Source organism: Sphaeramia orbicularis, chromosome 4 (genome assembly GCF_902148855.1).
Source record: "Sphaeramia orbicularis chromosome 4, fSphaOr1.1, whole genome shotgun sequence".
NCBI lineage: Eukaryota > Metazoa > Chordata > Actinopteri > Kurtiformes > Apogonidae > Sphaeramia > Sphaeramia orbicularis.
In genome coordinates, this window is record NC_043960.1 from 52,493,693 (window position 1) to 52,517,802 (window position 24,110).

A 24,110-nucleotide genomic window follows, 5' to 3' on the forward strand; every position below is an offset into this window, starting at 1 on the left:
GGGTGGGGGGGTGCCCTCACATCGTCCGTCAGCCTCCCCATCAACCTCTCCAAGTTTGTTCAAATCGTTAGCCTCACAGCATAATTGCCTAACTATTGCAAAACAGTAATGACAAAAGCAATTGTATAGTTTTATATTGTGATAAATATCATATTGATTGTTAATATTGATGTTTTTATCTCAAATCATCATAAACAGGACATCTTATAGATGTAGACATGATGTTTCCCAATATTTTTGTCCATATAGTTTATAAAAATCAATATTTCCTTAAAGTTTAATGGGCAATTTTTTTTTTTTTCCTCAATGAAATGTGAAGAAAGTAGATGGTTAATTGTGGTAGAAAATTATTTACTCAGAGCACAAAACATTTTTTTTTTTTTTTTTTTTTTTTTAAATAAATTTAGAGGTAGAACACTTAAAATCGTAGTCATGGATAAAAAAAAAACCAATGTTTAGAGAAATTAAGTAGAAACCATCTCCAAGGCATTTTGAAAGCAAAGATAGCAATTTAAACCAAACTAACCAATGCAATGATATTTATAACAATATAAAACTATATTATCACATTAGTCATTATTGTTTTGTATCCCAGACCCTTGTTAGAAAAGAAACAGCTGAATTCAACGTTTTCCCAATACTTTTGTCCATTTGTGTATGAGTTAGGCAATTATGCTGTGAGGCTAATGAAATGCTGTCATAAATAGGCCAATAAAGCACTCGTCTTCGATACACCAGTTACAGGTTGTGGGGATGACGTGTAGACTGATAAAGCATAGCAACATTACATTACACTAAGACAGATCAGTCCATGGTTTTATTAAACATTTGGAAGGAGTGCTGAATTAGTGCTGTAATTAATCACAAACTGAAAAGTGGTACTTGCTCCTAATTTACTGTATATTCACACTAATATTTGATGAAAAATGCAATGCAATGCAATCTCTTTAGCAGCTTTTAAGAAATTTGTGTCTTTATTGTTGTTTAACTACTGTTTTTTTGTGTTTTACAGTATCTGTGTACAGAAATTGGAAAATACCACAGCAGATAATAAGGTTCAAGCCAAAACTTTGTAAATAAAACCACTGGGAATGAAGAACAACTGTTAGATATGAGAAAAGTGATTTCAGTCAGTTCTGATGCGTTCCAAGTTCCTTCTACATTAATTTGGGTTGGATGCTGCTTCTAATCCTAAGAATAGTCACATAAACCCTGTGATGATCAAGAAAGACAAGACCAAGGCTTTGAGAGGTTATAAGCAAATGGAAACCAAGACTAGAGCAGACACACACCAAGGACATTATGGCCACCAAGTCTGTCTGTTTACTATATAAATGTGTAATATTACAATAATATAGATTTATATAATATAATTATATAATGTGATATGAAATTACACTAAAATACCTAGCCACTTTAAACTTTTCAAGGTGATAGATGTGTATTTTTGTTTTATGTAGGGCCTATGTAACACCTAGTGTAGGAAAAGCTGATGGAGACAACACTCAAATTAATTGGACTAGACATGGTAAAACATTATGTGGGCCTGTTTGATCTACAAAAAAATATAATACACATTGTGAAAATGTTATTTAGAAACATCAAGTTGTCATCTCATGCCCTGAATCAATCAACCTCTCTTAAGGCAAGACTACATTAGCAACATTACTCTTACTCTCTTACTCTTACTACAATAAAATTTCACATCTAAAAGAAAAAATAGGACCAATGGCCCTGTAGTTTACCAGCCAAATTAAAAGCTTTAGGAAATGTATCCAGATGCCATTTATTATCACCTAGTTATGTCTATTCATTATATTACAGAAATTGCCCATGTTTTGGTCATATTCCAATCAGATCTGTAAAAAATTCAAATTCCAAGTTGATATCATTGATACTGATTTATTGGATCAATCCACTTCCTGTCTCTTATAATGGGAAAATTTTTCAAAGTTGCACCAAATCCAGAATCAGATCTGGATCAAAATAATTTTAATACCTTATGTTGACATCATCATAAAGAAGCTGTATACCAAGTTTGAAGTCAATCAGAACTGTAGTTTCGGAGAAGAAGATGATTGACATTTTTTCCCCATAAGAGCCCATGTTAAATTTTCCGTAAGTTCCCGGATCCAGAAGAAGATCCTGATCAGCATGTGGCCATTACGTTTTGGTCATCTCCCCATCAGGGCTGGACTGTAGAAATTTACACTGGATATCATTTATATTTACTGAGTTATTGGATCGATCCACTTCCTATCTGTTATAATGGGGACATTTTTCAAAGTCGCACCAAATCCAGAATCAGATCCGGATCCAAATAATGTCAGTAAGTTTTGTTGACATTATCATAAAGACGCTGTATACCAAGTTTGAAGTTAATCGGAATTGTAGTTTCGGAGAAGAAGACGATTGAAATTTTTGTAACGGACGACGACCAATGACGACAGACGACGACGACAGACGACGACGACAGACGACGAAGACTCCGGATGCCGCATGACGACAATAGCTTACGGCCTGTCGACTGGTAAGCTAAAAAGAGATTTTTTTTTTTCCAACTGCAGTGATGACGTTACCAAATAAATCTGACAATGTACATGTAGTTTAGTGATGTCCTTCCAGTTGTGGTTGTGACTTTGTGCAAAACTGAGACAAAGCTGAAAAATACATGTTGAGATCAAGACCTTCAAAAAGTGGATTTGGGATTGAAGGTTGAGCTCTAGAACAGCATTGCTAATTATAACAATATGACTCTGTAGCACTGCACTGTTCCCAGGATACTGGTTGTTATGGCTACAGTTACACAGCCCATACAGCTCAACAGTGTTTGCTCTGTTGAGACTTTGTATTACAACATCCCAATATGCCAAACTTTACATCTCAGCCAGATATTGTGTTTTGTGTGCGTGTGCTTGCTAGTGGTTACTGGAGTCCCTCCTGCCTTTACATGTAACCAGTTACAGCCCAAGTCTGCCTTAACTATGAATGATGGTGATACAGGCCAGTTGTGTTGGTCGTACATAATGGACGATTGTTTGATAAAAATGACCCCATGACACCCCCCCCCCCCCCCCCCCCACACACACACACACACACACACACACACTCACACACACACTCCATTTGAAAATATCACCCTCTGCCTTGGTGTGTTACAGCCACATGGGTGCACACAAAGCACCTCATTCCTGAGTCCAGTGAGCAATGGTCTGCATACTATAAGGCCTGAGTGCCAGTGACATGAGACCCAAGCAAATGAATTAGAGTGGAGGTTGAAACAGAACACAATGTCTGTTCCTATTAACCTGACCATAGCGAAAAAACCCTGCACCAACATTTGATGCACTGTGCCATTCAGACAGAGTGAAGTTTGGCTTCAGAAAATCACAATGTTCTCCAGATGCTCGCTGAGTATTTCTCCGACAGACCAGCGTTTGTCTGCCTGTCTGCTTTGGTACACTTACTTTTCAGCTGTCTTATTTAGGAGGCCAGGCAGCAAACAGACAAAAAGAATTTTTCAGAATTCTTGATGCCCTGCAGAGCCAAAACGGCTTGTCCTACCCAGACTAGGCCTCGTGCTGAGCTTGGTTACTTACATGTAAAGCGTCTACCACAGGTGAAAAGTAGAAACACAGTGAATCTGACCCTCACTGCTACATTTACAACATTTACAACATTCACATAATGTTATACTCAACTTTATAACAAAATCAATATGGAGATGCCAATATTTTGAACATGACTGCGGTGATGAATTGAAGAATCAGTTAAATGATGATCAGTTATTATGACAATCAATAATCAGTATTAGTGGTTTTTAAAGAACTTTTTAAAGAGTTCAAATTCTTTGATTCCATCCATCCTCTGATTTCAATTTACTGACAGGAAACTCAGTTTGAACTGTGTGAGCCAAACCAGACATTAGACCAGTTATAACACATGAAGTATGTGGCATACTCTAAACAAGTTCATAAAACATTCTACTGCATTACAGACCTGGGTTTGTTGGAAGTGTTAGTGTAATATTGTTTTAAAATCTGTGTACTGTTACATGATTTATTTGAGCTGCATTCCATGCATATTACAGTGAACATATCATAAGTCATGTTCATGGTACCTGCTATGTTCCCATCTATCATTTTTTTAATTATCTTTTTTGTCTTTACTATGCCATATTTTATTATGCTGCTGATGACACCCGTATCCCTCTCCCTAAGGGCTAATAAAGTTTCTGTCTGTCCAGGATCTCGCTTATCCGTAACTGTGAGAAACTGCCAGCCCAGGAGCACTTTATTGTTCAGGAGTATCTGGACAAACCCTTTCTGATGGAGGGCTACAAGTTTGACCTGCGCATTTACATCCTTGTCACGTCCTGTGACCCGCTTCGCATTTTTCTCTACAACGACGGCCTGGTACGCATGGGCACAGAAAAGTATCATGCACCCAGTGAGGCCAATCTGGTAAGTCCCACACATATTATTGTTGTTATTATTATTATTATTATTATTATTATTATTATTATATTGTTGTTGTTGCTGTTTTTGTTGGTTTTATTAGTAGTTGTGAATGTGGTTGTGGTGCTGTTTGTTTTTTTGGGCGAGGGGGCTCACCTCAATGAGGACAGTTCGTTCGTTCACATGTTTATTTCAAACCTGCTACCACAGTTTAACACTTAATAGGTGACAACTGGACAGACCGATAAACTGGATTGACAGGAATGGGAGAGACAGTGGGACAGTGTCACCAAAAACATTAGCTTGGTTTCCATAAAATTAGACATGGCTCCAATAAATTACAGTAGAGGATGTAAAAGTTTTCCCTCTAAAATGACTTTAATGGTTTTTTTTTCCATGAATGTCTCCTCATCAGTCCACAGTACCTGTTGTACCAGACATGTTGATAAGTCATGTGACTTGAATGCTTGTGGCTTCAGAAGTTATTGTTAAAAAGTTTTTTTATTTTTGTTTATGCAAGTGAGTGAAAAAACATTTTTGCAAAATTCTGAGATGTTCTTTCAAAACTTGACCTATCCGTTAATAATTTCTTTATTGTAAACCTTCAAAATACACGTTAAATACGTTTTTGGAAACACACTTACGTATTCATTGAGGGGAGCATTTAGTTGGTTGTGATCAACTGCTATCGACTACCTACTTCACCATCATGGTGAAAATCTGTTCTAAAGGAACCAGAACTTGACTCTTTGCGTCTGTACACTTTGATTCTGTGTATAAGAAGGGGTGTAGTCTGATGGCCTTAATGAAAGTTTCCAATCTCTGAGTGCGCTTCTTATAATATTAATCATAATCTTTTATGTGTCACACTTATGCTAAGTTACACTGTGCTTCACAGAAGTTAAAAAAAAAAAAAAAAAAAAAGCACACATGGATGTGAAAACACAAATGTCGTTGAACCTAATGTTAGTATACGGGGCTGTATCGGAGGACCATCTGTGTACAAGGCTGGTGATGAATTATAGACACACACACACAACTGTTCTTGGCTTTATATTTGAAGGGTACATGCAGTGTGTGGTCAGTCAGGGTAGTTAGTGGAGAAGTAGAACCACAGCATAGTGTACGTCCATTAACCAGAGCCATGGATGTGTTAAACACCACATAATCAGATTAGACACGCAAACTGTTGGAAAAACACACTGAAATCTTATGAATGATATAAAGAAATGCACATACTCTTATATGTGGTCAAATAGCAATCACATGCAGATGTTGAAACACACACATGCACGCGTGCGCACACGCACGCGCATACACACACACACGTGTGTGTGCCACACATACAGCATGTGCTGGCATACTGTATGCACACAGCTGAGCGTAAATGTCCACATGCCAGATGTCTCCTGTAATATCTAGGCAGTCATATTTGCCTTGAGGTTCTGCACCTGCTGAAACACAGTCTGTTGCTGATGATTGGATGTTCATGTACACACACACACACACACACACACAGAGCTTCCTATCAAGTATGATGCTTATCTACAGTATGAACACATGCTGGACCCCTCTAGTGACACAAGTGTGTATTGTCTTACCGAGTCTATGACACATGATGGAGTGAGTCATGCCATGGAGATGGATGTTCAGTCCCACAGAGGGGGGCTTCCAGACAACCGTCAGGGGCTGGAATGGCCTGCGGTCACAGCATTATTACCTTGTAGGCTAAGGACAAGGATGTATTGTCTTCAGCTGTGAGGGATAGTGTTTAAAGAGAGGGACACAACAAGGGTTATAACAATAGCTGGTTATAGTCAACCCCTCCATGACGTATTAGCCACTGTGGGAACCACGGGGCACTGCTGCTCTGGCTCTTATGATCTCAAATGCTGCAGACTTTGATGATGATTGCAGTGTTGTTCTCTACATTATTGGCTCTCAGGTCATCTCACCCTAGGAAGCCATTTTTCCACCTTCATTAAGTTTTGACACATTTTATATAGGGTGGGGAAGCAAAATTTACAATATTTTGAGGCAGGGATTGAAAGACAGTTCATGACCAATTAGTTTATTGAAAGTCATGAGAATTTATTTGTCACAAGAAAATGTACATAATAGAAAATGTTTGTTCAATGTGTCCTCCTTCTTTCTCAATAACTGCCTTCACACGCTTCCTGAAACTTGCGCAAGTGTTCCTCAAATATTCGGGTGACAACTTCTCCCATTCTTCTTTAATAGTATCTTCCAGACTTTCTCGTAATAGTTTTGCTCATAGTCATTCTCTTCTTTCCATTATAAACAGTCTTTATGGACACTCCAACTATTTTTGAAATCTCCTTTGGTGTGACGAGTGCATTCAGCAAATCACACACTCTTTGACGTTTGCTTTCCTGATTACTCATATGGGCAAAAGTTTCTGAAAAGGTATGGATAGTAGTGTTAGGTATGATTATGACATCAATATATGTTTGGTTTCAAAACAATTGACGTAGTGCCTGCTGAGAAAAAACAACTAAATGTTCATTGTAAATTTTGCTTCCCCACCCTGTAGGTTTAACTTTATTATATATATTATAGGTAAGTTTATTTTTCAAAATTAGGTTGTCACATTTGCAATGTTGAGCTTTTTAAACGAAAATCTCGACTACATATTTTTGTTTTCTGCATTCAGAGCACATTAACTTTGTCTAATGAGTGAACATCACAACTGGATGGCACTGATTCTGACAAAAATGAAATGAACATCATGTGCACATATATATATATATATATATATATATATATATATATATATATATATATAGCTGTGATGCAAAATGACTGCTTTCTCTTTCAGACGTGTGGAATGTGATTTGGATGATGTTCGTTGCTGTTTTGATTGGTTAATACTGTCTTGTATGACCTCTTGGGGTTTCAGTCCGCTTTAAATATAAATATACATCCCATATTTAAGGGATTCAGAATCATATTTGCATTTCAGTATCATCCTACAAACAAGAACGTGAAGTCAGCTTGTCACCTTTCAATCAAATGATGGTGTAACCATGGTAACGACCAGCCTACTGTCTCTCACGAACAGCTGTCAAAATAAAAATGTGACATCCCATAGCTATGCACTTAAAATGTATCTCACCACATACTCCATGACCCACTCAGAACAAGTCTGCAACCCACCAGCTGAGAAATCTGCCTCTAGATGCTTTCATAAACAGTCATTTCAATTATTTTATTAGGAATATCTTTAAAATATACTACTGACAATATGCATACATATAACAAGACAGTGAGCTGTTTTTTTCTTTTTAAATTTCTGTAGGTGTTGTCAAGGGGCTTGTTAGTGATTTTTTTTTTTTTTTTTTTTTTTTTATTCTTCCTGCTTTAACTTCAGAGAAAATGTGGGTATGATGTTTGTGGGAATAAACGCATGAATGCCCTTGAGGATGTTGTATACTGTGATGATTATCATCAGTGACAAAGCCATCATTACAATAAAAAGAAAACCTTCACAAGCCTTTGCTGGATTATTGCTATTTAAATAAAGTGTAATAATAGCTATTTGTGATTGTGAGAAAGTGTAAGGCCTGGATATGTCTCTTGGTAGAATGTGGACTTGGTCAAAGGGAGCTTTATTCATCAGCTCACTAAATAAAGGAATTCAGGGGAAAGAAGGAGCGGATGTTTTTATGCAGCTGCAAACAAACATGCCATCTGTGCAAATAAGATTTGCAATTGCTAGGATGATACATTTATTTATTATTTTTTATATACATTTTTAACATCCTCTGCACATATGAAAAGACGTTTGCTTGTTTTACAACCTGTATATCCCAGACCTTTGATACTGCAATATACACCACATCTGGTCAAATGATCATTACTGCATTTTAATATGATTAAAAGGGCAAGGCTTGTGTTGAGCTAAGGCTGTTTAATTAAATAATTCAGATATGACCAGTGATAGGTGTCTATGGGATTCAGCATCTAATTTTCCTCAGATACTGGAAAAAATCAAAATCTTTTCTCGTGTATTTTTCTCAATTCTAATCAAAATATATCATCACACTAGACATAAGACATAATCACCAAACGAGTAACTTTTCAGTGAGATCTAAGAAGTTATTTTTAGACAATTGATCTTGAAAAACTTATTTCAAGAAATCTTACCAAGACAATTTTCACTTGTTCCATTGGCAGATTTTTTAGCTTAATTCAAGATTTTTTTTTTTTTTTTGCTTAATTCAAGACTTTTTTTGCTTAATTCAACATTGTGTTTTTTTGCTTAATTCAAGAAAAAAAAATCTGTCAATGGAACAACTAAAATTATCTTGGTAAGATTTCTTGAAATAAGATTTTCAAGATCTATTGTCTAAAGTTACTCTCTAGGTGATTATGTCCTATTTTAAAGGTGCGGTAGACTTTTGTGACCAATTTTTCATCAAATCTGTAAAACCTCAGTCATAGCCTAAGTATCACGAATCTGTAAGTCTTTCTGTGATTACTCACCTGAATCTCATGCATTACGGTGAACAATTTCGAAGTGCCATCCACCATAAACAAACCATGTGTTTACATTCAGAGCCGGGAGGTCACTCGGGCGTCTTCAGAATTTTGTCGCAACGTGCATTGTGGGGAAACGGAGGCTCACACAGCCACCTGACAGTGGCAGCTGCTAAAGACACGACGCGGAAATGGCAGAAGCTCCCTTCCCTCTATGTATACTCCTCCAACTATTTCCGCATTTCAGACATTTCCGCGTGTTTGTTTCATCCATATAATATCATATGGTCACGCTGCTGCTGTCAGGTGGCTGCACGAACCTCCCTTTCCCACAATGCATGTCGTGACAAAATTCTAAAGATGCCCGAGTGACCTCCCGGCTCTGTTTGTAAACACACATTCTGTTTATGGTGGACGGCACTTGGAAATTGTTCACCGTAATGCAAGAGATTTGGGTGAGTAATCACAGAAAGACTTACAGATTCGTGATACTTAGGCTATGACTGAGGTTTTACAGATTTGATAAAAAAATTGGTCACGAAAGTCTCCTGCACCTTTAAGTGTGGTGAGATATTTTGTCTAGAAATGAGAAAAAAAAACACTTGGTAAGAGTTTGATTTTTGCATTACAATGTGAGAACCAACAAAGGCACAAGGACCTACAGCTCCAACGTGAGGCCAAAGTTGAAGATGGTTTGTTAAGATGGTATTTTAGTGAAGACCACTAGGGTTAGCTTCAAAAAGCCCCGGCTCCCATGACAAAGAACATCTGCTATAAATACTAGGACAGTATTTTTCTCCAGGGCTTATTCTGGTCTCATAGTTTTATTGGCACAGTCTGATAATCAACCTGTTTTTTTTACTCTTTCAATGATGTGTTTTTTTATTTTCATTACACAGTGTTTGGGTTTACAGGTTTACTGACTCACTAAGCAGGTGTTTAGCATTAGCTCACCCATAACCCTTCACACATGGCTCTGACCTGTAGCGCTCCTGGGTTCAAACATGGCAGTGGTCAAAACGCAAAACTAATGGTTTCTTAGTAACAGTTCAGAAACCAATCAGTGACATCCCATTTCGTATGTCCGCTCATTATATACAGTCTGTGCTATAAAACTATGATCATTTTTTTTCTCCAGATATCAAAGAATTCTTTACCAGACACAGCTGTCAACATGCACATTCTGTTAAACACTATTCCATTCTAACTGCCTTTGTTTCTCCACAGAGCCAGCTCTACATGCACCTGACCAACTACTCCGTCAACAAACACAATGAAAACTTCGAACGCGATGAGACTGTGGACAAAGGCAGTAAGAGATCCATCAGGTGGTTCACAGAGTTCCTCCGCACCAACGACTACGATGTTACCAAGTTCTGGGGAGACATCTCAGTGAGTGGAAAACCCACCCAGACAGAGCACGTCAAGCATACAGACACTTGAATGCAGATATATTGATAACGGATGTGTACCTCCACAAAAACAAAAGGATGTGCAGTGTCATAACAAAACATGCCACAATTGCAAACCACACACGCATACAACTGTAGGAGTAATCCGTAAGAGTACACTCATACAAAGCCAGCACATGCTGTGCAGACACAAGTCAACCAGCAAAGGTTTGATGTGATTCATTCTGACAGAGCCTCAGAGCTTTGTTTAACTCCAGGAAGAGGTTGGGGAAAACATCATTCCTGGAGGGTGAGCTCTCCATATCTGGTGCTGCACTTGGCGTTTCCAAACTCTCTGTCTGTCTGTCTGTCTCTGTCTGTCTGTCTGTCTGAAGGATACCTTCTGTATTTAGCTACCTCCTTGGTTTATATCTGTGAATGTCCTTTTGTCTCCCCGTTACTCTGATTTCTGTTCTATTTTTTCAACATTTTCTTTAGTCCTGTTTGTGTCCTAATCTTTTTTTTTTTTTGCTCCATTCAAATGTTCAGTTTCCTTCCTCTTGACCTTGGCTCTGTCCTCCAGTCATGGAGTCATTTGGGTTGGATAGTCCCTCAGTGCCTCTTCTCTGGTTTATTGTCTTGCTCTCATACCACCCGCATTCAACCTCAAAATCATATTCCATTGGTTATTATACCCTCCTCAAGGCAATTTTGTCTTTGTTATTTTCATCAAATTTCATCTTTTTTTTTTCTTTTTTTACATGAAGTGGTGTTCCAGCCAATGGTTTTTGTCTCTTCTACTAGGTTCTTGGTCACATAATAGATACATTCAACTACTCTATTGTCTTTTTTATTTTCCACATTCTGTAGTCTCTTCATCAGCTTTTGTCAAGACATTAAAGTTTCTTTTTTGCCTTCGGTTCACTTCTGTTTTTCCCTCAGATAAACTCTCTGACTCAGCCAGACCATCTTCCTTTTCACTTGCCCTTACACCTTTTTTCTCTCTTCTGTCTTCAGAAGTTTGAGCACTTTGCTGTTAGTGTTGTCCATTCGCACACTGTGCTTTGTTTCAACTCTGTGTTTTTCGTCTCTGCTCACTCTCTGCTCTCCTTCTCTTTTCATCTCTCCTCTTCTGTTTTGTTGCTGTGCAGACCTAGCAGGCTGACCTGACTCTGTTCTGCCAATGGTCATGGCCAGAGTCAGAGGGTTGGTATGTCAAAAGTGTGTCTGCTGGGATATCTCGTATGTGTTTTTTTTTTTTTCTCCCTTTGAAACAAGACATCTATTTCATATTGAGATATTATTGATGTGCTGTATGGGGCAAAATGTCCAAGGTTTGACAGGCAAAGCCGCAGCTTTTTCAAGTGGGAATTATTTGGAGAGCTGTGTGTGACTACAAAGGGGCTAGTTAAAAATGTAGTTTTACATTTTGTAATAATACACTCACAAGTTCACACTGAATGAGAAAAAATAGATAAAATTGAGCATTCCACATTTGTGAGGTGTTCCTGATCTCTTACATCTATTGATTTTATTTTATTTTATTTTTTTGCATTGGACATTCACAAATAGTAAAGGTTACATTCTTCATGCTGTTCGGGAAAAGGAAACAAAACAAAACAAACACTGTGGAGTGATCGTCATCCTTCAGCAGCAGCCATAGTTGTAAGGCTTTTAGAGAACCTCTGAGATGAAGTTTTTGTGAATTTTTATGTGCTTGTTGTAGAATATGTATTTATTTGCATTATTAGTTGAACCAATAGTGGATTTTTAAAGGCTGATATATAAAAACAGATAACTGATGCACCTTGTGCACACCTGGAATTGACTATTATTAGATGCCATAGAACAGTTGAAATTAATATGTAAATAAAATCCAAATCACTGAATATCACACGTAATCAATAACTGTGGAGCTGAACACAAACTAACCATCCAAAACTAGGTTGTTTTTCTCATATTTCTAGCTGCTACTGTTCCTCACATGGTTCATTTTTGCTAGTTTTCTCCGACTAATACTAACTATTGGCCAGTATCAGACCTTACTTACTTATCTGTGGTTTGCATTAGAGCAGCACTGTTCATTGAACTGCAATCACATTTGCAACAGCAATTGCTATCTCAGCCTATGCGATTAAAAAAAGGATGAAATTTGAACATCCAGTGTGTTTCTGGTGATATTTTGCATTTAATGACATTGAGCAGAAACGGGGACATTTTACAAACTGCCAAATCTACTTTAAAAATTCATAGCACTAGATGTTTGTGCTAACCAAAAAAATGAAAAATAATCTGTGCCTTTCCAAACAAATAGGCTCAAATCATAAATGCCAGTTGTCAGTATTATTCATATTTGCAACATCACATTTAACAAATGCAGCCCTAAATTGTATACATTCAAATTGCATAAAAAATGTCATACATTTTAGTCAAATACAGCCCTCCAACATGGCACAGGTGTACATAGAATCACTGTGGTTTTTAATGTTCTACAGTACGGTTAATTATGATTTAAAGGCACAAACAAGAGTTAATATTAAGTTGTTCAGATTAGGTTCTGTGATGATCCTGTTTGTAAATTGGAGTCAACATGTGGATACATGTTCCCACACTGTTGGATCATCCAGACGTGAATGGAGATCTGTTGGATGTGGATCACGGTTGATAAACCTCATCCATCTGTCAGAATATTTAACGCCTTCACACAGATCTGTCCTGAAGTTTGTACACACGACCTTTTGAAAATCATAGTGATCGCTCTTGATTGTAATATGTCCTGTGTACAAACCAAAGACTTACTAACACCAGAACTCTTCATGGAGCCTTTTTACATTTTTGAATTGTTGGTCCACTTATGTTGGTTGAAAAAGCTCCAGATCTGCAAATCTGGAGTCTGCTACTGCAGATCTTCATCAATACCCCACCCACCCACCCCCCCAAAAAAACTGGTCAAATTCATAAAGGACCAAAACTACATGACCCAACAGAAACATGGAGATGACCTCACATTAAAATAGAAGGCTTTGAAATTGTTGCCACCACAAGTCCCTAAAACTTTGGATTTGTCCTCAACAAACTCTGATGAATATTTAGATTTGATCACTACACTTCATATCTTGGTAAAAAAAAAAAAAAGGTCTGATTCTGAGATGTTTAGGTTTTCACCAGTGGACCTATTATAGAAAAAAAAACTAAGAAAATATATGATTAAAATGACCAACATTCCAAACATTTGAGGCTGAGATAAAAAACAGTCAAAAAGATTTGAAAATGTAAATAGGCTTATAAAACCATTCCAGATGAAGGCAAACAATACACACACACACCCTAGGTACTAAGCACAGGCCAGTGCTGGGGGCTCAGGATAAGGAGGAAGCTGATGGAAACGGGGACACACACATGTCACACACTGCCGCCAGTACTTGGGACTGGAGGCATAAATGAAGGTAGTGGGAGCAGGTGTTTGTACTGGGCAGCCTTTGGGTCAGACGGGTGAATGAACGGACAGATGGATGGAGGAGTGTGAGTGACAGACAGATAGAAAAAAGAGGGGGGCCTCAGCCTTATCAGGCTGGAGCCAGACAACTGTAGCCCTCTCTCCTGTACCCAGTAGTCAGACTGGACTGGGCCAACTGCAGGCCAGTACCACTGTGTGTGGTTTTACTGGTGAGGGGATAGCTTTATGCACACTGTGCTGTGTTTGTGTTTATCCCACATGCACAGTGGGGTAAAGCAGGTAGGTAATGGCCAGCAAACACACACATGAACACAGGTCTGTGTGTGAGGAAAATTCACAAGGCTCTGCCCCAGAAACACTTTGTGTTTCACCTCAGCCTCCAGAGTTTCTTACGACACAGGAGAATCTATGATTAATTATAGGTTAATCCTAAGGTGTTACCTCCCAACCGGTCTGTGTGCCATCATTGTCTGTCATTAGTGTGAAGCTGTAACCTGTAATTAATGCATGGCTCTTAATCACACCACTTTGAGCTGAGAAGACCTTTAATCACATAACAAAATGGACCCAATAAGAACAGTGTGATTCTTGCTCTCTTTGTCAGCTCAGCTTGGTGATTTTGTCTCTTTCTTTGTGTTTGTGTCCTGCCAGGAGCTTGTGGTGAAGACCCTGATTGTGGCTGAGCCCCATGTGCTCCACGCCTACCGTATGTGTCGCCCCGGACAACCACCAGGGAGCGACAGCGTCTGCTTTGAGGTCTTGGGCTTCGACATAATCCTGGACCGTAAACTCAAACCCTGGCTACTGGAGGTACGACCCAGTGTGTTTGATTTTAATTAAGTGTGTGTGTGCGTGTGTGTGCGTGTGTGTGCGTGTGTGTGTGTGTGTGTGTGTGCGCCCTGTCTTGTCTCTCAGTGAACTCTAATCTCTGCTGTTGGTAGAAAATCTGTGTCTTTTAACAAGATAACTAGAGCACATTTGATCTCTTTCTTTTCTTGTTTTAAAAAATAGGGTGATAAGGTTTACACTGCTCTGTGCATTGCATTTTGTCCCTACTCTTTCCCCCATTGTGATTTTGAAGGGGACACATAAGTACATGTTACAAATTTTAACCATACTTTTGTAAATTCTGTTGTTTCTAACAGACACTGAGGACACTAACCTACTAAAATATTCAGATGAGGAGATTATTTTACTTATTTTGTTGAATATTTTGTCATTTTGTAAATTTATTACTTTCATTTTTTTGAGTCAATTTGTGTTCATTTTGTTTCTTATTGTATTAATTTTGTTTTAGTGTTTTTTTTTTTCCATTTAGATTTTTCTTTTTGCACACATGAAATTAAACTGAATAAATTAAGTGCAGTCTTCATTTCTGTTGAACATTCATTTAAATACCAAATCATGTGAAGTAGATCTAAGGAGACCAAATGTGTTTGTGTCATTTGAGTTAGACATTCTATCCAAATGTTCCACACAGTCCCACACAAACATACTCTTTGTCGCATACTTGCCTTGTTGGGGCCTGGCCACCCTATTCACACTTTTTGCTATTTGTAGAATTGTAGAAGTGATGTGGATTTGTATTTGAGGGTGTTTGTGAGGCCTATAGTCTGCAGAGCCTCACCTGTCTACGCTGCTCCTTTAGTGACAGCGACTCCTAAACTGAAATAACACACCATCACACAGAGAGAGGGAAAAGCTGCCTTACACTGACAGCACGCATAAACACACTGATTTTGCTTACACACTGTCAACCTTGGTGTGGAGAAACACACACGCAAATGCACTTCGGAACACAAGGAAAACCATACAATCAAAGGAACACACACACACAGTCATAAACATACGTATTTAAATAGATACCACAAACATGCACATGCAATTACATGCGTGTTTGCATCCATAAACATTCATATATACATCTAGGGATACAGGCAGCAGAGGAAGCAACAACCCCTCCTCCTCATCTAGAAACACACACATGAAAATATAGGTCAAGACAGCAGGTTGACTTGTAAGACACCCACCCCTCTTTCAGTCTTTCAAGTGTCAGTCATGTCAGGAGCGGGATTCATGTCAGAAGTCCGCTCCAGGTTTTCCGTCTCACCATTCCGATGTCAGCCAGTCAGTTAAAGCGTGACCTAAATCCGATAACCCAAAGTGGCTGCGCGCCTTTCTCCCTCACAACCCCACACCCCCTTTTCACCCCACCCCTTTTCCCACAAATTGACTCAAGGATGGGAAATGCCTCTGGGATAATTGTTTGTTTTTCCCCCATCATGCCAACCCAAAATAAATCTCACGATTTCCAGAAGCCCTCTGATTTGGTAGAGGAAAAAAAGTGACATCTGATATTTTGTTGAGTTGTTTTTTTTTTTGCTCCTCAGAAGAGCCATCGTGGAATAAGGGGTGTTATAATTACCCCACCTGACTCTTATTTGTGTCTGGTTGAGCAGTTGAACTCTATCAGGATGAACAATTGAGAGGATTTTGTTCCTTTTGATTGTGACAGTATATGGTATCTGCGTTTTTGGGTTGGTGCGCATGTAAATGTGTATGAGACGTAGCAAAGAGCCGTGAATGCAGTTGTTCCACTCCAGCAGTAATGATCCCCTCTGTGCTAGTAGCAGCTCTCTATAACCCTCATCAATTAACATCCCCCTTACACACACACACACACATGCACACAACCCTGCTTCTCTTTCACGCAACATTTGCAGCAACAATCATTTATTTCCAAAATTCAACTGATTAGTCAGGGGATAGTTATAGGCGTAGAGACCCCTTCTCAAAACCTCGCTGCGCAATGCTGTCAAGCCTGGAAATAACTTTATTACCACTTTTTAGCCCATCGACGTTCATTCCTATTCAGCAGGGACATAGCGCTCAGCCTGGGCCCATAGGCTGCTCGCCACAAACGGTACCCTATGGCAAGCCCTCAGGTCCAAATTAAATTTTTCAGCAGATCGCTTTGCAACATTTTGTGGTAAATTGAATCTATTTCAACCTATTTCACCATTTTTTATTTTTGTCAAGCCCCCCCCCCCCAGTCACCTCCAAGAAAAGAGGAGAAAAAAAATTGTGTCAGGATTTGGTAAACACAATGTAAGTGTTACAGGTTTGTTTTGCGTTCGTGGACCTGCGGCCTCTCCGGTTTCCTCGTCGGTGTCACTGTGAATTACGCGTGCCACGCCTCGTCAGGGGCTTTACCCAGACCGCCGTTCCGACACCGTCTTCCTCTCTTACTCTTTAAAACGTCAAAGTCGGTTGTCGGGCAAGCGAATGTACAGGCCAGGAAATGAAAGTTCAACCTATGTAAACTCAAAGCCAGTCAGATACCTGAGAGTTAGACGGTGTCGTATAGAGGGAACTGTCAAAGGACATTAGCCTTGCCTTCTGTATTTGCATTTTTGTCTGTCATTTGTGAGAAGCCTGCAGCGGGAAAAAGGAACACAACTGCTTTTTATATCTTCCAATACTCCTCCAGAAAGTAGTGACTGTTTTTGGGACAAGGTATTCAAAATAGTTTAACTGGAAGCTGCAACACACTATACGACACCTCTGAACAAGCACAGAGAGGAATCATTGTACGTATACCGATAGCAAACACAGATACCCCAGGAGAACAACTCACAGGCCACCACACACCTGCTAAATAGCTTGTCACAAGGGTGAAAACAGAGAAGGCGAGAGTGATGCTTCTTACTCTAAGGCCAAGCATGAACCAGACTCATTGTGTAGAGAGGGAAGAAGAGAAGGTAGAAAGAGAGAGACAGGCTTTTGTGTGATGCTTATCTTAATTCAGTGGGGTTTTCAACACAGGTTTTACCTCCTATTGACATTCAAAACATCAGCACTACATTGCTACACACACACACACACACACACACACACTCTTACTCAAATGGCGAAACCCGAGACGTTCGCTTTCATTAAAGCGACCCAGACGGCATCTGTGTCTCGTATAGGGAAGGCGTTTCATTGAGCCATGATCTTCACTTCACTTCACACACACACACACACACACACACACACACACACACACACACACACACACACACACACACACACACACACAGAGCATGTTGTTTCCATGTGCTGAGGGGACTAGACATTAATGTACATTCATTTCCTGGAGACTTTAACCTTAATCATGACAATATGCCAGAACTGAATGCTCACTTGGAGATGGTGATAACGACAAAATTGTTGTCATGATAAATATTTTTAAATTATTGACACACATGAGAGAAAGTTGAAGAAAACAGATGGTTATTTTTTTGTGGATTTTCTTTGTAAAATATAAAAAACAAAGGCACTAATGACATGAAAAAAAGGTTATCTGTGTTTTTTTTTTCTTTGTTAAAGATGTAAATAGATTAAAAGTACTTAAAGACCAAACAAATTAAAAATGGTTATAGGTTCTTATTTTATTTTATTTTTTTTGTAAAAATAAGAAGATATAACAAGAACAAATGTAAAAGAACTTAGAAAAAATGATGGAACGAGACAAAAAAATGTGAATGGAGCAAGAAGAGTACTGTATAAAAGATGCACCAAGATGAAAACTATGTAAAATATAGAACAAGATGAAAATAGCATAAAAAAGATGCAATTAGACAAAAGACATTAGAGGCCTGGGGTTTTCAGTTCTTTATAAAAAGATGTAACAGGGGCATATAACAAGATAAACAATGTAAAAGATAGTTGTGACTTAATTTATAGAATTTTATAATTTAATATTTTTTTAAACATGTAACAAGAAGAAAATGTACAAGACACAGCAAAGAACACAAAACAATATAAATTTGACAAGACAGTAAAGACATAAAAGACACAATGGGACAAAACTGTATAAAAGATGCAACGAGATGAAAACGACGTAATGGATGCAAAATAATAAAAACGGCATAAAAGATGCAGTAAGACGAAACTGGATGTGAAAGGTGCAGCAAGAAGAAAACAACAACAAAAAAAATCACAAGATGAAAATGACTCAAAATATGCAACAAGATTGAAATAGTATAAAAGATGCAACAAGACAAAACACGGCTATATATATTTTTTTAATTCTTTGAAATAAAATATATCAAGGAGGAAATAAACAGACAAAGATGATAAAAGAATAAACAAAACAGTTGGGATTGATTTTTTTTTTTTTTTTGTAAAAATAAGATGTAATAACAACAACAACAACACAATGTAAAAGATAAAAATATATAGAAGCATCAACAAGATGAAAACGATGTAAAAGACACAAATAAAAGTGACCTGAAAGATGCAATGAGGTAGAAGATGCAGGATGGTTTCACGGTTATTAATTCTTTGCAAATAGATGTAACGTGAAGAAAACAATATAAAAGACATAAAACGATGAAAGCCCTGTAAATGCAGCAAGATGGAAATGATGTTACTTGTGGTTTTAAAATTTTCATCATAATAACAAACACTTGGCAAACAGCAGAACACACTGAGAATATAGGCATAACGCAAATATAATTCACTCAATCCAAACCTAAGCTTGAAACTAGCTTTATGATGTAGATTTCTGTTTGTCTGCATAGATCTGAGCCATTGTAATGTTAGCCTCATAGCATAATTGCCTAAGTCATCCACTATATGGACAAAAGTGTGTGGACACGTTGAATTCAGGTGTTTCTTTTCTAACAGGGGTCTGGGATATAAAGCAATAATGACTAATGTCATAATATAGTTGTATATTGGAGTAAATATCATGTTGATTTTTAATATTGATGTTTCTATGTCAAATCCTCATGAACAGGACAGCTTACCGCTGTAGACATGATGTGTTCCAATATTTTTGTCCATATAGTTTGTAAACATCAATATTTCCTTTTTGAGAGTTAGATTTCATGAAAGTAGATGGTTAGTTGTGGTAGAAAATTATTATTTACAGTCAGAGCACGACAAATACTTGAGAAATTTAAAGGTAGAAGATTTAAAATATAATAGTCACAAATAAAAATAAAAAAATCATTGTTGAGAGAAATTATGTAAAAACCATCTGAGGCATTTTGGAAGCAAAGATAACAGTTTAAACCATATAACCAATGCTATAATATTTATCCCAATGTAAAACTATATTCAGACATTAGTCATTATAGTTTTGTATCCCAGACCCCTGTTAGAAAAGAAACACCTGAATTCAACGTGTCCCAATACTTTTGTCCATTTGCGTATGAGTTAGGCAATTATGCTATGAGGCTAACGATAAGTGACAGTGCACACGGACTTTGTGTATGCACCAAGTGTGGGATACAAATACGTGTCCCATACATAACACACACCGGCTGCTTCAGCTGTGGTTCATAGTGGCTTTGACTTCCTGTGCTTTCATTGTGTTTTTGAAAACAAATTTAACCCTATAATGCCGAACGTTTCATATCTGATACATGAGTTTCGAAGCCCTCTACATGATCAGTGTGATATTTTTTTGTCTTGAAAAACCTGATGTATACAATTAGATACATGTAATACACAGATAATCCACCAGGGGGAGAAATTCATTCACCAGAGGCCTTCCCAGTGACACTACAAAACTGTCATTAATGAGGAAGGAGGAAGAACTGGGACCATTTAGAAAAGGAATTACTAATTTGTTAGACATGTTTGTGTTATATTATGTTTTTGTTTGTTCAAAAATAATAACTTTTGAGCATTGAGACCCGATGGATCAAATATGATACAAAATTGAAACTCATACATGGAAACTGATATTTGAAAAAAAAAAATTGGGGTTGTTCAGAAGGACCAATAAAGGCTCCAGTTTCAAAGAGCTGGAATTTTCTGTCAATTATTTAATGGGTCAGGCTTTACAGGGTTAAAGTACTGAAATGCAAGAGATATAATACACATATATTCAGTTCGTTTGGTGAAATGACACAGGCCTTCGTCATATAATTCTGAAAGGATGTGGCGCGGTGTTGAAATTGGGCTGTGCAGGTCAGAGAACAGCGGGCTTCTCTTAATCCACCTTGAGTCATAAAGAGTGCATTTACTCGATGGCAGAATATAGCAGTGGGGCGGCATTATCACACCTACAACCCCCCCCCCATCCCAGCCTGTCTCCTCCTCCTCTTCCTCCTCCCTGAAGTTTATCCAGGGCCCCTGTGCTGTAAGCCAGCATGACAAATAATGTCAAATGGAGTGAGGAAAATGGAAGCAATTTTACTCAAGCTTTGGTGGGTGATGGATGAGAAGAATATAGCAAAAAAAAAAAATCCTTTAAATGTTCCTTCCCTTACATTTGAAACTGAACACGAGGTCCTTATGAGTGTCCAAGGACTCTATCACAAGTAACAGTGTGGGTGGAGGCCTCATTACTGGCTTTGGCTTTGTTTTTTGTCCACACACAGCAGGAAAGAAGAAAAGCTCTATCTCATCAGTGTTGAAATAAGAAAAAAAAAGTGCTTTTAGTAGAGCATAAAGTGTCATTTCAAAGAAGACTGATGTGTGCAAATCTCAAACAGTTTTTCCCTACATGTTAGAACAGCTTGTCATAAATGTCTGCTAATGTGCATTTGTGCAGTGTTTGAATAAAACTGTAGTTGTGTTTTAATCTGCACCACAAACGCATTGGATTACATCTGCATTTTAAAGTACTTACCTGCAACAGTGAGATACTTGTGATGTAGGTCTAAGTCAGGGGTGTCAAACTCATTTTGGTTCAGGAGTCATATTTAGCCCAGTTTGATCTCAAGTGGGCCAGACCAGTAAAATAATGAATTAATAACCTATAAATAATGACAAATCCAAGTTTTTCATTTTGTTTTAGTACAAAAAAACCCCAATTAAATTATGAAAATATTTACATTTTCCAAAAAAGATGTAAAAAACCTGAAAAAACAGAAATTTTATTTGAAAAATTAGTGCAATTTTAACAATATTATGCCTTGACTTATTATTTATACATGTACATTGCACAAAATGTTACATAAACATTTGGTAACAGGCAGAATATTTTTAAAAATTTGGAGTTTGGAACTAAAATTTGAACAATTTCTACAATATTACATCTCTTATTATTAACACAACTACAGATCACAGTGGATCCATAAATGCACAAAACATTTAGCAACAGGCAGAATATTGTTAAAATTGCACATTTTGGGTTGTTCATCTTTGTTTTTATTTATGTATTTATTTGCATTTTATTGTGAAAAAACAGTTTTGTAAATGTAAATATTTTCACAGTGTAATCTTTTTTTTTTTTTTCAATTAAATTTTTTCCACATAATTTTTCACAAAGAAAATTTGTAGTTGTCATTATTTATGGGTTATTGTGTTGTTATTGTTACTGTAGATCACATTGGTCTGTATGTGGATCCTGAACCAAAATGATTTTGACGACCTTGACTGTTCAGGTTAATTTTTGCACTTTCATCCCATGGGCCGGAATGGAACCTTTGGCGGGCCAGATTTGGTCCCTGGGCCAAATGTTTGACACCTGTGGCCTAAGTGATAGAATTCCTTTTTTTTTTTTTTTTTTTTCTTAAATATCTGTTTATTTCACAAAAGAAAATCATCCAGAAACAGTACAAACTTAATGATACTGGATCTTACATTTTGCAATTCTCCTTAGTGTATTCTTCCCTCCCCCCACCCCTAAAGGAATAAACCAGCTAAACACACTCAAAAGTAAATCTAAATGAATGAAAAAAAGTGAAAGTAATAATAATAATAATAATAATAATAATAATAATAATAACAATAATAGGGGTAGGAACATGAGTATAAGCATAGTGATGCCTACTGTAATGACAGTTATTGATATATTTTTTTTATGTTGTGATAATTGTAGTTATTCATTGTGCCCTCTGATGAACTGGTGACAGATCCAGGGGGAATCCCACCTTTGCCTGTTGGTAGCTGGAATAGGCTCTGGCACCCCCACAACTATCATGAGGGGTTGATTTTATTTATTTATTTTATTTCACCTTTATTTTACTAGGTAGGTCAACTGAGAACCAGTTCTCATCTCCAATGACAACCGGGCCAAGAGGCAGCATAGTAGGCAGATAAAACAGAAAAAAAACAAAACAAAGAAACAAGTCACAAATTATAAAGTTACATAACAAGCCATAATAGTGCTTAAAGAGAATATTATTTTTCTGTATTTACAGTGATATGCTTTTAAAAGGAGTAGTTTTTAGCAGTGAGAATATAATAGAAGATTTTTGACCAAGTGGTTTGGAAAATGAATGAATGTATTTATTTATTACAATACACACTTTTCTTACGTCTTTAGCATTTGTTTCACCCATTTTACTTCCAAGTGTTAGGGATTTCTCTAATTTCTCTGATTTCTCCCAGATTCACCGGTGTCATTCTGGGCAGAACCTGAGCCACATTAATGTAAAATCAGCATCGAAAGCATCAAATCCAGTTAATCTAGTTGGTGTTTGTCCCCCATATTTAAACTTTTTGAAATTTATTCATCATCAGTTCTAGATTTTCCAAGTTTTTGTACATTGATATAGTAATTCTGATTGAATTATGTATTTATTTGTAGTGTAATATTAAAGAAAATGGAATACTAGTGATCCATTTTTTTGCAAGAGGACCCCAGTTGTGGACCTCTGAAAACACAATATGTGATAATAAATGCACTGTTTCTACTCAAATATCATCTTTTTTTGTGGGAGGACCGGCAAATTGTTTGACCCCACTGCCACAGCTCCTAAACTCTCCAGAAACCTGCAGAAAACCCTATAGTGTTTAGTTGTTTTATTTGATTTTCCTCCTCGTATTTAATGTTGGACAAACATTTTAGCATTGTACTAGTTTTGGACGTTCTGCTTACGGAGTTATGTTTTTGCTACTTTGGCAAGTGTTTGTCAAGTTTAAACCAACAAATAACAAAAAAAAAACCAAAACACACAATTATTGTGAAAGTTATTGATATCTATGGATATATAATTTTATTATGATATCTGTGGCATATGGAAATAATCTCAAATGTGTTGCAATAATTACCGTAATTTCCAATCTATAAACCGCTATTTTTTTCCACACACTGTGAACCCGCGGCTCTAAAATGATGTGACTAATTTATGTTTTCTCGGCTAACGATCGATCTGGCTGACAAAGAAGGAAATAGAGCTGCTGCACGTAAGCTTGGCATCAATGAAGCGATGGTGAGACGGTGAAGATGGGGTGAGTGCGGCTTATAGTCCGGAAAGTACGGTACATATCACTTCATCACAATTGTAACAACTATCTATATTGTGTAGTAGAACTGCAGCTGTGTGACAGATGTGTCTGTTTCTTCACTCTTTGAAC

The 24,110-nt window shown here is 37.5% G+C and overlaps 1 protein-coding gene across 2 annotated transcripts in view; it reads left to right on the top strand.

The window, feature by feature from the left end:
* Positions 1 to 24,110, top strand: part of ttll7 (tubulin tyrosine ligase-like family, member 7) — a 154,574-nt gene that overhangs the window by 32,035 nt on the left and 98,429 nt on the right. For both annotated transcript variants that reach the window (XM_030132505.1, XM_030132506.1), the window contains exons 7-9: positions 4,247 to 4,463; positions 10,185 to 10,349; positions 14,457 to 14,615. In XM_030132505.1, coding sequence (XP_029988365.1) covers positions 4,247 to 4,463; positions 10,185 to 10,349; positions 14,457 to 14,615 — 541 coding nt within the window. The remainder of the gene's footprint in view (positions 1 to 4,246; positions 4,464 to 10,184; positions 10,350 to 14,456; positions 14,616 to 24,110) is intronic.